The sequence below is a fragment of the Columba livia genome, chromosome 7, assembly GCF_036013475.1.
Source record: "Columba livia isolate bColLiv1 breed racing homer chromosome 7, bColLiv1.pat.W.v2, whole genome shotgun sequence".
Taxonomy (NCBI): domain Eukaryota; kingdom Metazoa; phylum Chordata; class Aves; order Columbiformes; family Columbidae; genus Columba; species Columba livia.
Window position 1 is genome coordinate 20,928,265 of NC_088608.1, and position 15,587 is coordinate 20,943,851.

Genomic DNA, 15,587 nt, shown 5'->3' on the forward strand with positions numbered 1-15,587 from the left:
ATGATGGGAGAAACAGAAGAGAGCAACAGAAACATGTACTTATGTTTCCTGGAACATGGGCATGACTATTATTCTGATGGAATTTTGATGTCACAGCATTGAACTTGAAGGAAAAATATCTTCTATCTCATGGTATTATTAAACTGAGTAAGACTAGGTCAGTATGTCACACTCCTCTAATGCATATCTGTACGAATCATTAGATCAACAAGCTTTACATTCAAACATAGCTAGTGTGTACATAATTAAGTAGCACAAACAACTTAGAAAAGGAAGAGTGAAGTTTTATATTAGTCTCACTATTCTAAGGTCTCTTCCCCCACACCACAAAAAGAACTAATGTACTAAAGCCATGTACTACAAAAGGATGACGGTCATACTTCTCGTTCGAAAACAGCAGATGCAACAAACTTATAGCTCTTTGGCTCATAGTTTTGGGTTGCTCACAAGACCGGTGGCTGATAATTAAATTTCAAAAATTATATTTCAAAATTATCAGATTCATATTGTTTGCTCTTCTTGTATGTGGAGCCATAATACTATTATTTCTGGAGTTACCAGAACCATGCCAGTAAAGGAACAGTTTCTTTGACCTACTAAGGTGAACTTTGAACTTAACTTCAATGCTACCATCTTTAGAAGTGAATCTTAAACTGCTGTGTAACATTAGCAGAAAAAAAAAAGGGGGGTTAAAAGGTAAAATCTATGCAATACAACTGACTTTTTAAAATGGAATTGTTTCTATTCCTTTTTTCCTTTATTTTAGAAAGTATCCTGGACCTCCGATGCAAGTTAAGGCTGGATCAAGGGCCATGCCGTGTTTATGTCATAAAATGGTATTATGATAAACAGGCCAATGCTTGTGCTCAGTTTTGGTATGGTGGCTGCGATGGAAATGCAAACCGCTTTGAGAGTGAAGAGGAATGTAGAGAGGCTTGTGTATTTTCTTCTGGAGGTAGGAATTTATCTCTACATTAACAAGGAGCAAGTTGAAGCTATTGATTGTTTAGTTTCATTATCAAGTATCCAACATAGTATGTAAAACCGAACCCACTAATTTAAAGAATGTTAACATTATGAAGTCATATGCTTACTAATTTAAAAAGTCTACCTGTGCAACATTACCTTAATTATTTTTGCATATATTGCATTATGTAGTCCTTATGTAACAAAACAGCAATTTTTCAGCAGTATCAAGAGCACAAAATTTTCTTTTTACTACGATATATTAAGACCAATATGGCATTTGCCATAGTAATTGCCCTTCTTTCACCTAGATCTTCAAATACTACCATTATACAATCACTAAGTGTACCTGATTTTAGATTGTATATGTGGCTTTGGAAAGCAATCTTTTGGTCATGAAAATTATGTAATTTCTTTTCTTTCTGTTACAGAAATGTAATATTTGGCATGGATTCTGCAAGGAAGACTTCACCTTTTTTAAGTGAAAGTGTTCTCACCGATCTTATTTTAATATTTCAAGCAAAAAAATATTGATTTCCAAATTACATGCAGAATACTACTCAGGGGTTACAAGATAAATATGGCAAATTGTGGCCTACATGCTCTCCAGGTCACAAGACAGGGAGGTGGCTCAGCTACTCAGCAACCACATCACAGTTACATTTAGTCATTTTTTCTGTAAACTTTCCTCCATTGCCATTACCTAGCAAGATACATGACAAACACAATTTAAACACATCCACAGATTTATATGAGTGACTAAACTAATAGCTGGCATCACTAAATTACGCTAGTTCTTGCCTAAAGTGGCTCCTGACATGTTTCTCTTCTGGAAGCCAAGTATAATTTTTAAATGTATTTTAGTAATCTGCTTCTTAAAAAAAAACATTTAAAACTTATATTCAAAACATAGAATGCAGCATAGAGTTTATTCTTTATTGCCCATCACTGCCATATTGCTTTGTACATTTATGTCTGCCTGTATATGATGTATTTCCTATTACTTGACTTACATACTTAAAAGCTTGTTTCTAGTAAAACATTTTTGGTTTAACTGCCAGGGCAGAGAATGTATAATGGTACCTTCACAGGACTGAAAACTTACCTCACAGGTAAATGACACTTACGGTTAAATGTGCACTTGATGACCACTGGATTTCTCCACAGCCCTTAACAAGACCCAACATCTCAGATTTAGGCACTTCTGAATATGAAAATCCATGATCATTTTTAGTTTTTTGCTTGTTTTCCTGAACACATGGTAGCATATCAACAAAAAAAGGAATTTGGCGTCAAGCCAAACACATGGCACCCCTCACAGCTCCAGAGCCGCTGCCGCGCTCCTGCCGGGGAGGGCGGCACAGGGCCCGGCCCAGCGGCGCCGCAGCGAGCGGGGTGAGAGGGGGGCGGAGGGAGAGGCCGCGCCAATGAGGTTTTTCACTCCGAATTTACATCGAGTTCCAGGTGGTCCTGACGGGCTCCTCACCCATTCAGGGACCAGCTCCAGGGAAGAACTGTCAAAGGACAAGCCTCTTCCGATGCTTCGTATTTTTTCATTATTATTTGAAAGTGGCAGGATACTGCAATTAAAATTCAGATAAATTTTCGAGTTATTCCAAATTAAAATGAGAAAGATACATGGCATCTCGTTTAAAAACAAACAAACAAACACAAAGCCAGCAGAACAAAACCAAATCTCTGAGGACTTAGAGCTGTAACACACCGAGTCAGCGAGGGTTTCCTGACGGCGATACCACTGTTACCTTGTACCAGACAAAACTGAGACGCGAGGAAGAGCTGCTATTACTACATGTACCAGCGACTCGGAGCAGTCCGCTCTCCGGCATAAAACGCTCACAAACGCCAGGCCGCGGGTGCTGCCGAGGCTGCGCAACCGCGCCGGCCACAGGGCCCCAGGGGCGAAGCAACACCACCCGCTGCCGCCGCGGCCGCTACCTCAGCCGGGCGAGGGGCGGGGCTTGCGAGGGCGGGAGAACGGGCGGCCCCTGCACGTGCACCGCCGCAGCCAATCCCGAGCGCTGCGGGGGCGTGAGGCTCCACCCCCGTTGCCACGGCGGCGCGCGGACTCGGCGGAGGGTGCAGCGCGCGGCGGCTGGCAGCCATGAGCGGGGTGCTGGACGTGCTGTGGGAGGACAGAGATGTCCGCTTCGACATCTCCCCGCAGTGAGTGTCCTGGGCCTGCCCGCTCCTCACAGCGGGGCTCTCGGACCGGAACGGCGCCTGTCCGTAGGCTGAGCGGGATCGCCATTCGTGGCGCGGTGCATGCTGGGAGCCTTCCCCGTGCGGCGGGGCGGGGAGCGCGTTCACTTGGCAGGGCGGGAAAAGGCCTGAGGGGGGTTGGGGCGTTTTTGGTAGGTGGAGTCTAGTTACCTCTTCCAATCTGTGAAATAAAAGAGAAAATTAAAAAGAAAAAACACAGCAGGTTTCACAGTGGGGGACCGAGGGAAGGGTGTGCTTTCCCCAGCCACCTGTAGCATTGCCTGGCGCTGAGACGTGAAAACACGCTTGAGGTGCGTGTCTGAGGGGCCGATACCGGTCACTGTGAACAAGGACTCGGCGTGGGCAGCCTGAGCTCACAGCAGCGAGCAGTGGCTGTGCAGCCCCCGGGCAGCCGGAGCTGAGGGGCGGCCCGGTCCTTCCCGGGCAGATGGTGCTGCCTCACTCCTGTGGGCCCCAGCCTCCGTAAGCCTCACCCGAGACATAACACTTCTGCGCTGGTTTCTGTGGAAAAAACTGCGTAGCTTTTGTAATGTGGACCCACAGATTAGCAGCTGGTTGGTGATGATTTTGAGGATGGAGGCTTGAAGGTGTACTACCATGCTTGTCTCTGTCCTGCCCCTTTGGCCGTACTGAGAACAGCCCCTCAGACACATCCCTCAAGTGTGCTGCCTGCAGTAATTTTAGAAATATGAAAATCTATTTTGAATGTTTAAGTAGTTCTGGTTTATTTTGTTGTAGAATTGTCATGTGGACAGAGCCTTCTTACGTATTTTCTTTAATGCTAATGTTACTATTCTTGCTGTGTCCTGTCTAATATCTTTTGTGCTGTTCTGGTGATGTATTACTGAGTCCACACCTAGTGGCTCAATCCTGATCTCCAATGGAATTGCCCTCCTGGTAATGCATTTTGTTTCTGTCATGCCAATACACTAGAAAGTTTTGGCTGCTTTACACAATGCAGTTAAAAGATAGCAAAACTTCACTCACAGTACATCCGTTATTATGTAATTAAGTGGCTAGAGCAGTTAAATCAAGAAAAAAAAAAAATTGAAAAAACCCACCAAACCATACAATTTGTGGAAAATTTAGCAGAGCAGTTCACATGTCTGTATACATATGGTATTTCCTTTGCTGGCATCTGTTCTTTCCTGACCCTAACTCCACTCCTTATGACCTAAAATTACAGCAAGAGGCAACAAACTCATCCATTAAAAATTATGTGAGTGCAAATTTTTGGGTTTTCCTTCCCATTTTCACACACCTTTTCCCTATTTTGGGGTATAGTTTGCTTGGTTACACTTGCTATGTAATTATTTGTTTACTATTATAATTTAATAATAAAGGTATTAATATTTTTCATATGCCAGATGCAGTGATAACAATTTCAGGTATATAATATTGATCTGTGTGTATGTGTGTGTATGTGGATTCTTCATTGTATGTTGCACAAAAAAAGATGAGAGAGAAAAGCAAAGGGGAAATAAAAATGGCCTTCTTTTGGAGGAGAAATCTAATAAATTTTTCATTAGGTAATTTTTTTTCTTTTAGACAAATGAAAATGAGACCTGGAGAGGTCCTTATAGACTGCTTAGAGTCTGTTGAAGATACCAAAGGAAACAATGGAGACAGAGGTAATCACATACTGAGGGAAATTGTAGACTTTCTAATATTTAACCTGTATACCTTCCTGAAAGCCTTGTTGGGTTTCCATTGAACTCAGTATCAATGGTCTGTTGCAGAAAATAGATCCTGCCTGTTTCACAGATCTGTCTCCCTTGCAGTACTATCAAATAGGATCTCTTGGTCAAAGTTATAGGAAGGTGATAATCTTGTCTCAGAATTTGTTTAGAATTTAAAGCCTTATAAGAATAATCCATTTATAAACATTGTGGTGATCTTTTGCTGTAATCCTCTTTAATGCTTAAGTTTTTCCTAACCTGGTTTAAACTGAATCAGTAAGGAATATATATATAGTATACTAGGGCATTAAGCTGCCAGCGTGCTGTGGCCCTTCCTGGGGCTGGGTGTGCTGCTGTACAGGGTACACAATCAAATAAATTTGCATGTGACATAAAGGGGGGAGGTTATTTGTGAAGACAGCTGCGACAGTTAACTCACTGCCTTCCCCTTCTCCTCCCCAGAGCAGTTCTGCACTGATTGTGTCTCCACATTTTTACCTTAGACAGGTGGATGGGAAACCAGTAACTGTTCTTGGTTTAGTTTTGAGGAATGCTGGTGTATTTTAGAGGTTGTTTCATTTGTTTCTTGCTGGATTTTTTCTCCTAGCATTCAAAAAAAAAGAAAAAGTGCTTAGTGATTTTCAGGGCAGGGGTGGGGATGTCCTGTGCTTTTCTTCTTTTTGCTGTCGGGTTAAGGAATATTCTGGTATTTCAAAACAAGAGGTAACTATGTAACACAGAATGAAACATTTAATTTAATAGCAGTTATTCAGATTAAAAATATCTACACTCTTTATTTCCAGGTAGACTGCTTGTGACAAATTTGCGGATTATTTGGCGCTCATTGTCGCTGCCCAGAGTCAATCTCTGTGAGTATCATCTCCCGTAAAATTACTACAAATTTTGTATTTCCTTTGTGGTAGCAAGCTATTCTTTCACAATCACATTGATTAAAGTATAGAACAGTAAAGTGTAGTTCTACTGTTCTGGAAAGTCTGAAATAAATGGTTACTAATGAATCTATTTCTAATATAGGAACTGTTACTATAATTTGTAGTAAAATCTTAAAATTCAATGTTCATTTCTCAAAGCAGAAGTTGAAGAGTACTTCAGACATATTTTTTATTTGGCCTATGTGGGCGGGATTCATTTGTTATTCTAGAAAGAAACAAAAGTTTCTTCACACCTTGCTTCACTTGTACTTGTTGCCACCTGTTTGTCCACATTCTGTACTGTCCTATTGTAAGCTCTGAATAAGCTTCTAATTTTAACTATATGAGTAGCTAGCAGTCTACTCATATTTAATTCAACTTGCATAAACAAGGCAGGATGCACCTTTGTACACAAAATATTTCCAGTGCTTTGTTCCCAGAAGCTAGTCAATATTGAAAAACGTGTATTCTGTTCATAATGTATACAAAATTATGTCCTCTGCCTGCTTGTTTTTCTGCATTTGCTATCTCATACATGCACGCACATACAAGTGCACCTACACACACTGCTACTTTCATATGTATTTATAAATTAAAAAAAAAAAAAAGTTTGCTTGTGTATTTAAGTTTGAGGATAGACCTTTGTAGAGGAGATCACAAAGAAACTTATGGAGTAGTTCAGCCCTATAGAAGCTCAAGGAAGTCTAACCTGTGGCTTTTAGAGTTTGAAATACTCTCTAGCTTTCAAGATAATGTATTATTTCTTATATTAAGATAATAAATTGACAAAAAAAATATTGGATGCTCTTTTCGACCATTGCTGTTTCTTTTAGTTTTAGACAATTTCTCATAAGCAACATAGGAAATAGTATTTTTCTGTTATTTTCATAAGTATTAATTCCATAAAAATTTAGTATTGGTATGTATATAACTGCTGCCACATCTGAGCTTTTGGAGAAGCAAAATCTTCCCAAAGCAAATTCTAGTTCTCCTTTGATTTTTGTTCTTTTTTTTGGAACCAGTCTGTGCTACTGTTGGTATCAGTAGCAGGGTTGTCATTGACATTCAGATTTAGCTCAGCACCATTGTAGTACATCCATTTGTTTTATGAAGAACATCTGGGATTGTTCCTGTTCTTATTTTGTATCAGAGCACTACAGCAGAAAAGGCAAAGTGAAATTTATAACTGTTTTTTCCTCTTCTACAAAATATTATATCCATGTAGAAAGTTTTATTTATAAAGGTAAAATTTACAGGCAACATAATGATGAAACAGACCTTCTTGAGGCAACAGTCAAACATGAAACAAGGGAAATTCTGATTAGATATTAGAAGAAAAACGTTCACAATGATGGCAGTCAAAGAGTGGAACAGGTTCCTGGAGTGGCTGTGGAATCTTCTTCTTAGGAAATATTCAAAACTGAATTGGACAGTGTCTGAGCAGCCAGATGAAGCTGGTCCTGCTTTGAGAAACACATTGGACTAAGGTCCTTTCCAGCTTAAACTAGTCATTGATTTTGTGATCAGGGCCCAGACCATTAACAACGATGTGTAATTCTCATAAACAGCATCCAAAGCTGTGCTACAAAATTCAATATTGTACTTGTAATTTTGTCTATTATTTTTTCTTCGTCTCAAAACTATGCTTTTTTCTTTCATCCTCTAACTTTTAGCTGTTGGTTACAACTGCGTTATAAATATAACTACAAGAACTGCCAACTCGGTAAGTTTCAAAAAATACTTTTAAAAATAATAAATGATGCTGTAATTCATTGTTTATGCTTATTGCACTATATCAACAACAATCTAAAAATTTACTTGCAAGAACAGTAATAGAATAGTAATGAAAGTTTAGTTTTAAAAGTTTACAGAGTTTTACAGTCCTGTAGGAGTGTGTTTTTAATCAGTTTCCTAAGGCAGTAAAACTCCTGTAATCACACTGTCTGGTGATTTTGCTCCTCTCTAGGTAAGGCCAGCACCTCTTGGTTCCTTGTGTCTAAATTTAACAAAGGTCTAGAGAGGCACCAGTTTTGTGCAAGAAAGCTCTCGAATATATAGCCTGAATTACATACAACTGTGAAGCCATTTGCTTAGCTTGCAGCAAAGAACTAGCAGGGAGATTATATAGGTTCCCCAGGTAAAAAAGCCAAAAATTCTGTTTCAGTTACGATGTTGCAAATATATAACAGCCAAGCTTCATTAGTTCTACTGTTATGGAACTGCTAGTTTCCAAAAAAAAAAAAAAACCAAACTGAGTACATTTGAAGACAGCAGTAGATCAGTGGTAGAATCAGGATTACAACTTTCAGATCTAAAGAACAAGAATTTAGAAAATATGTCAAGATTATTTAACGCCTGTACAGTCAAGCTACTATATTGTCAAAATGTTATATTTCATTTTTTTCTTACAGAAATTACGAGGGCAGACAGAAGCTCTCTATATATTGACTAAATGTAACAATACACGGTTTGAGTTCATATTTACCAATGTTGTCCCCGGGAGTCCCAGACTCTTCACTTCAGTTATTGCTGTACACAGGTAACTAGCTTAAAATACTATTTCTTCATTTACAAAATCCAGTTAATTAAATACATGGAATTACTACGGCTGATGGGCTGAGTATATAACTGCCCATATGTAACATTCAGAAAACTTTACCAAAAGAGGAGAGTGCAGGAATGGAGAGAATGATCACAAATTCTAGTAGATAACTGTGAATAATGAAAATTAATGTCTGTTAATACCAGTCATTGATCACAGTATATACACCTAGTGTGTATAAGCTATCTGAGCAAATAAAAGTACAAAAGAGTGAATTTCAGTGTGCTTTTTCCATCTATAATTTCTGTCTCTAATAATGTCCCATGACTTTGGACCATGTAATGAAGAGCAGAAGTTAAATCCTGGTCAAAACTCTGACTGTGGATGTTTCCCACCTAAAAATAAGTAATCTGAATGAATGTGTGCATAAGAAGTTACCATATGTCTCTATTTAAGAGCAATGGAAGACTGACATATGTGTGTTGAATGTTTGTGACTTAACTGGCACTGAAAAATAAAGGTTTCCTGATGTCCATACTACATATAACTTGAGACCCAGAAGACTTATGCTTTGCAATAGAGGCTGGGACATTACTATCTTAAGGAGAAGAAGGAAATATTATACACAGTACAGGAGATCAAAACAGATGTCAAAAACCCCCCATTTAAGTTTAAAGATAATATCCTTAAGGAAAGCTGAAATATAATGGTTTACTAGTACTCTCATTTCTGTGCAACGTGGTGATAACAAAAGTTGAAAATAAGCAACATTTCATATTGGTGCTAAAACAAACAGTAAAAACAATAGAAGACACTGAAATTATAATGTGTATTTTTTATTTTTTTGCAGAGCTTATGAAACTTCTAAAATGTATCGTGATCTAAAGCTGAGAAGTGCATTGATTCAAAACAAGCAACTGAGATTATTACCACAAGAACAAATATATGATAAAATCAATGGAGTTTGGAATTTATCAAGTGACCAGGTATAGTGAAAAATGAAACTATGTTGACTACAGCGAAGTTAAAATGTTTTGGCTTTCATTAAGCAATTGTACTGCTGTAGTTTTGTAACCTCAAAGGAATTACCCTAAATTCAGTCCATCAACTGATGCACATGGAGAAGTTGGTCCCATATATTTGCTACTCAGTACAGCAAAGTCTCTTTTTGGCAACCTGAAGTCTACATGACTTGGTTAATATGCAAGGAACTAGATATACAGCTCCTATTAAAACGGTATATTTATGAGTGTAAAGCTCTGTGTCATCCTGAAAGACACTCACACTGTTTCCAAAGTGCTCTGCTGAATATGGTATGTTTACGTGCGGCTTTATATACAGTGTAAGACTGTATTGTCTTTTAATTACAGGAAATTTAAAATATTGGAATAGGAATCCATGTCTTAAAAATTTAAGACCTTAAGGAAAAAATAGAAAACATATCTATTATTTTACAGGACATTAGTTGCAAGTATTTCCCAGAGCCATGAAACAAAATGAGAGCTGTTATTTCTGTCTGTGCAATTTTAGTCCAGAATGGAAATAGGATCCATCCTGACAAGCTGAAAAGTTCTTTCCTCTGCATTCCCTTGGCACACATCTCTACAATTGCCTAAGTTTAACCCACATGCCATTATACTTACGTGGTACACCAATTCCAGATCTGTACAGTTAAGAACACACTCAGATGCTTCGTGTCCCATGAGGTCTGCTGTGCTGTGATTTGATCCTGCTTTGCTGCAGTAATAGGTACTCCCTGTTATTTTCACCACTCAAGTGCTGTATCCTTTGAAGATTGGATCTTGCTTTCGTGCAATCAATAGAAGCATTTCAGCTGGTTTTGGTGGTAATGAATTGGGCTTTTACTGAATTAAATATGAAGTTGTTTTAGTTTAAACAGATAGCGGTAATCGTATTTGGAAAAAAGGTTTCATACTTCAAAGCAGTTCTAACATACCTTTTCTTTAATAGGGAAATTTAGGAACATTTTTTGTTACTAATGTGAGGATAGTTTGGCATGCAAATATGAATGACAGCTTTAATGTCAGCATACCATATCTACAAATCGTAAGTATCCTAAAACAATAATTTTTGGAATGAAATGGCCTAAGTTCAGTTAACACTCTCAGATAGCCAAAATTAGTATTTCAAGTTCCACAGTCAGGGACGAATTTTGCCTTACCAGCATCAGCCACAGGGTAGATTTTCATCCAGATCAATTGGGGGCTTTCATGGGCAGGTGCAGATGTTGAAAATGGCTTGTATTTATAATTTTCAAACTTTATGATGATGCTTCGTGTCAGCTACATACACTGAGATGAATGATCTGTGAACCTGATTTTCAGAAATGAACTGTTACCACTTCTCATAAAAGCATGTTTCCCTGAGGTTTCACTAGTTCCGATTTGTAATGGCAAGTGTGAAGGAATGCTGGTAGCCAAGCTCCCAGAACCAGTAATTGTAATTAGTACAGTGTAAAAAAAAATACATATATATTAAAAATAGTAAAAGCACATTTTTATCAAGTAATCCTTAAATTTTTTAACGAACAATTTTTGCCTCTTTACTCTCAGCGTTCAATAAAAATAAGGGACTCAAAGTTTGGCTTGGCACTTGTGATAGAGAGTTCTCAGCAGGTAAGAAGCTTTAATAGCCTTTTTTCATTGTTGCATTTTTATATATAATAGTTCTACAATTCTGAAGTGTTATAGGGCTACTTTTAAGGTACTTAGACTATCTTGTGTGCCCTTTTGAACAGAACTTTTTAAAAGTCCTCTTTGCACTGCTTAAAATGTCTGCATGTTGAAGTCAATGTGGCTATTGTGGGTTAAGGTTCTCTAATGGAAGCAGCAACAAGCCAGTATGGCTAGTTAAAATAACTGTTAAAACCAGTGTCTTCTGACAGATTATCTTTGGGATCTAATTACTTCTATACTTAATTAAGATCACTATTTTTAATATTTGTCACTTGTGCATCTGTTTTGCTGTAAAAGACAACATTATTTTTCTTCCATTTGACCTTAATCAGAAATGCTTTTAATGCTGATTTTTTTTTTAAAGTTCAGCTAAATGTATCTGAAAGCTTCTTCAGTAACATCAAGATCTAACAGACTAAACATTTGCTGAGTGGCTAGTAATAAATCATTAGTATCACTTCCGAATTTGTCCCACCCTTGTTGGCTGTTGTTTTTCTGTGTAAGAAGTTTGTTTCCATTTATATAATGAGGTAACAGTTAAAAGCTTATTTGCCTCATAGAATAACATTGTTATTGTTTTTATTTCATCCATGGTTTTAGTGGCAGAATGAAAATAAGATGATACCAAAATACAGATAATGTTTTATCAGCAAGCTGAAATTTGCTGTCATTAAACTGCAATTCTCCATCAAGGGGAAAAAGTTGTTTAAATAATAAGCAACACTAATAAATATATGCCTTTTATTTACTCTGTTATATAGAGTGGAGGATATGTACTTGGTTTTAAAATAGATCCCGTGGAGAAACTACAGGAGGCAGTGAAAGAAATTAATTCACTTCACAAAGTTTATTCAGCTAACCCTATATTTGGAGTGGATTATGAAATGGAAGAAAAGGTACTCCACTCATTTATTTTAAATTAGATACAATATTGTGTTAATATAGATTAAACAGATAGATGGACTGACTTACTTCAATGCTTTAATTTGCAGCCTCAGCCTCTTGAAGACCTTACAGTGGAGCAGGTTCAAGATGATATGGAAATAGAATCTGATGAACATACAGATGCATTTGTGGTAAGCTGCTCCAGAGAAAACTAAAAAATGAAATAATTCTTATTTAGTTATTCAATTGTAAGCAATATACAGCTGTAATCCTCTATTAAAGATAAGGTACAACTGAACTTTTTATATTTAAAACACATCTACATGCCTTTTGTTAAAAATCCTGATTACTATAGGACTTTATTCTGTGTATGGATTTTTAACTTTGGAACAAACTATTATTAAAAATAAATAGTACTAGATATTTAAAGCAGTAGTTGTATGTAGTTTTTCAACGCACTAGGATCAGGAATAACTTGAAAACCAGCAGCATAATACAATCAAATACATTGTATTAAAACAAGTCTTCCTTATTTTGGAGCAGATTAATAAATGGTGGTATCTATACGCTCAACTCTCACCTAAGATTCAAACTTGAAAGATTTTTAGAAAGGAAACAATAGTTTTGAGTCACTTCTGGCAACCTTTTACTCCTGATAATACCAGTTTGGAAAACCGTATTAGTGTCTGTCTCCCAGTATTTCAGGAAAATTTACTTCTAAGTGCATTATATTGCCCAGGAGCTCAATGATCCTCCTTTTAGGAATTTCCACATTGACTGTGTGTGATTGACTGCACAGGTGGACTGCAGATGTTTGCAAGTGCTACCCTTGAGCCATTGACAGTTGACATATCTTAATTCTTCTCTGAAATTTGGTAAATTAGCAATACTAACACCAATCTTATTTCCACTCTCTTCTTTTGCTAGCATTATCAATGCAGATAAGCTCTTACCTGTTCCTTTCTCTCTTTTTCTCCCCACACTTTTTGCCTTTTCTTCTGCTAGTTTCTGCACAGTTTTATTCAGCCTTCAACACAGTTGAAGACCATTTCCTTAAACGTAGGTTCTGTTTGCTCTATGGGTGCTTTTGTCACCTGGATTAGCTAACTGTGCTTTGCATATTCTAAAACAAAAACTGGAAGCTGTAAATGACTAGAAGGTGTAGAGGCTTGTACAGCTTGAGATCCAGTTGAGTGGGAAAACGCTTCCTTTGCTGGCCCTTGCCAGTTCATAGGGGAAGCCAAAGCAAGATCGGGCTCTTTTTGGTAAATATGAAGATATAGAGCCTGCTGGTCAAGAGACTTCTAGAGCTGTGGCTATTTTCAGATGCATCAATTCCCAAACAGTTTGAGTCTTAATTTTCCCACACACAGAATGGGAAAGATTGTATTTCTTTCCCAGATCTCTGAGAGTAGAATAATTTAATTAAGTGTTCATTTACTCCGTGTTTATTTCTTAGATTATGATGTTAACTGAACTTTGATATTACTTATATATACTTTACGTACTTTTTTGAAATTGAGTAATAAATGCTGCTGCACGTGAGGCAGAAAATAGTAGGACGCTGTCAGTTTACCTTCGTATTAACAGCTATTCCGTATAAAGTATTTGTCAGTGTGACAAAAGTAATATGAAAATCTTACAATTTAAAAATCTTTATTTATTATGATGGAAGATTTAAAGACTGGCATTTAATGAAAAGTACCATAATCACTAACTCCTGCTAGAACCCTTTTGTTACTTATTTAAACATAGGAAAAGCTTTCAGGTTGTTTATAAAACAAAAATAACACCTATACAGACTGATTTGTTGAAGAAAACTTACCCAATACAGCTTTGACCCCAAGGAATTCTTAGGAAATTTGGTTTTAGACTGTATTTTTTTTCTCAAGGTTGTGAAGTATTTGTTCTTTCTTTTGCAGGCTTACTTTGCTGATGAAAACAAGGTAAGAACATATTCTTTCATATTGTCAAATTCATGTTCTTAAAATATTATAATCAAGTTTAAAAGTACCTTCTGTTTTATTTTCTTTTCTCTCATATCTCTTGCATTCGAAAAAGCAACACGATGGGGAGCCTGTTTTTTCAGAAGAACTAGGACTTGCAATAGAGAAGCTCAAGGACGGATTCACACTCCAGGGACTCTGGGAAGTACTGACCTGATTTAGGTTGGCATGCCATTGGTTCCTGAGCAGGGAAAGCTGCTCATTTCTTACTGGGCTGGTGAGATCTGTAGAAGATAATTTAGAAATACCAGAGCAGCAGAGAAAGAACATGCCAAAGCTAAAGAGCAGGCAAATATGATATAATATGCCCTCAGGATATGTCATAAAGGAAAGATTATTCAAACCCCTTATATCTGTAAAAGCTTTTTCTTTATGACATTGTTTCTGTAAGCAGTGGGAAGACAACCTATATCTCATATCTGAAGGGGTGGGGCCCACCCCCTGCAACTCCAGAAGTCCCACCCTTCCTCTGGTCACGTGGTACAAAGACCAGTGAGGTCCCTCTTCTGGTCCTGTCAGGTTATAAGGACCTGGCAGTCCCTCCACACTACAAGCATGGTAGCTGCCATTTTATTTCAGCCACCCTTATGCAAAATGGTGTACCCCACATGTTTTCATCCTGCTTTGTGATTTGCTGGCCCCAGGTTTTGACACATTCATACCCTGGGGGTTCTTAGACATACGATTAGCAGGACCAGCCACCCCTGCTTCCCCCAGGAGCCCATCAGGGCAGGAGGACCCCCCCAACAACACAGGCTCTGCCATGTAGGGCAGTGTGTGGTATATACTTTGATGCTCAAGTTGAAGTATTCATCTGTTTATACAGAGCGATGTACTTTCCCATGGTGATTATATTTAAAGCAAATTTCCATAACTTGTTTAATGTTGTGCAAAATAGAAATATAATAATATGCAGAACACTTTGTATCTAGGCATACCGGCTGTGTCATTGCAGTAGTGCTGTGTTACTAGTAACTTTGACAAAATGCAATACTGTACCAAATATTCATTTTTTATGTCTTATAATTTCGTTAAATGTTTAGCACATATCATTCCACCAGGTACTTAACTGTAATCCTCATACAGGTGGTTTTTTTCTTTCCTTTTTTTTTTTTTTGGCTAGAGCACTGTTTGTAAGGAACGATCTAGAATAAATCGGACACACAAGTAGCTTGTGTCTGAGTCATTAGACCTTTATGATGTTATGTGTTAGAGAGAAATGAGTCATTTATTGATTAAAGGAAGATGCAGCTGTTACGTTTTCTAGTGAGATAAGGCCTCTGTGCTCTTTTCTATAAGTGGAAAAAGTCAAATGAGCTTTCCTCTCAGCTGTTGTTTTAGCAGCTGACTGTTAAAGTAACCGTGGTGTGAATATCATTGTGGTATTTGTAGAAAATCCAAGGTATATATTTTAATGCAATACTATCTATATTGAAAAGCAATCGTGATTTCAATAAACTTTGGTAATGTTATACCTCATTGTAGATCTTGCATTCAGATAGTTGTGTTTTGATCCTGTTTCCCTTACATTCATATAACATTTTACTATATGGGTAAAAGTCATTCTCTATATGGGCAAAATACAGTCCTTCACCAAGGTACATTAAACAACTTAGATTTTCAAATTTGTTTTGGATCTG

At 37.6% G+C, this 15,587-nt stretch overlaps 2 protein-coding genes across 3 annotated transcripts in view; both read left to right on the plus strand.

Annotated features, from left to right (window-relative positions):
* Positions 1 to 2,017, plus strand: part of LOC102090699 (collagen alpha-1(XXVIII) chain-like) — a 34,731-nt gene extending 32,714 nt beyond the window's left edge. The window contains exons 36-37 of the mRNA XM_065069740.1: positions 767 to 955; positions 1,398 to 2,017. Of these exons, the coding sequence (XP_064925812.1) occupies positions 767 to 955; positions 1,398 to 1,405 (197 nt within the window). The 3' untranslated portion in view covers positions 1,406 to 2,017. The remainder of the gene's footprint in view (positions 1 to 766; positions 956 to 1,397) is intronic.
* A 976-nt stretch (positions 2,018 to 2,993) lies between these two features.
* Positions 2,994 to 15,431, plus strand: BBS5 (Bardet-Biedl syndrome 5). Of its 2 annotated transcripts, XM_005498641.3 has the most exons (12): positions 2,994 to 3,150; positions 4,756 to 4,838; positions 5,690 to 5,755; positions 7,492 to 7,541; positions 8,230 to 8,357; positions 9,211 to 9,346; positions 10,332 to 10,427; positions 10,934 to 10,996; positions 11,818 to 11,952; positions 12,049 to 12,132; positions 13,864 to 13,887; positions 14,003 to 15,431. In XM_005498641.3, exons 1-12 carry the CDS (start codon positions 3,089 to 3,091, stop codon positions 14,102 to 14,104), a joined length of 1,029 nt encoding a protein of 342 aa, XP_005498698.2. In that variant the 5' UTR covers positions 2,994 to 3,088; the 3' UTR covers positions 14,105 to 15,431. The 2 variants fall into 2 exon arrangements, with proteins under 2 accessions (XP_005498698.2, XP_064925838.1); XM_065069766.1 differs by lacking the exons at positions 2,994 to 3,150; positions 4,756 to 4,838 and adding an exon at positions 5,318 to 5,455.
* The last annotated feature ends 156 nt before the right edge of the window (positions 15,432 to 15,587 follow it).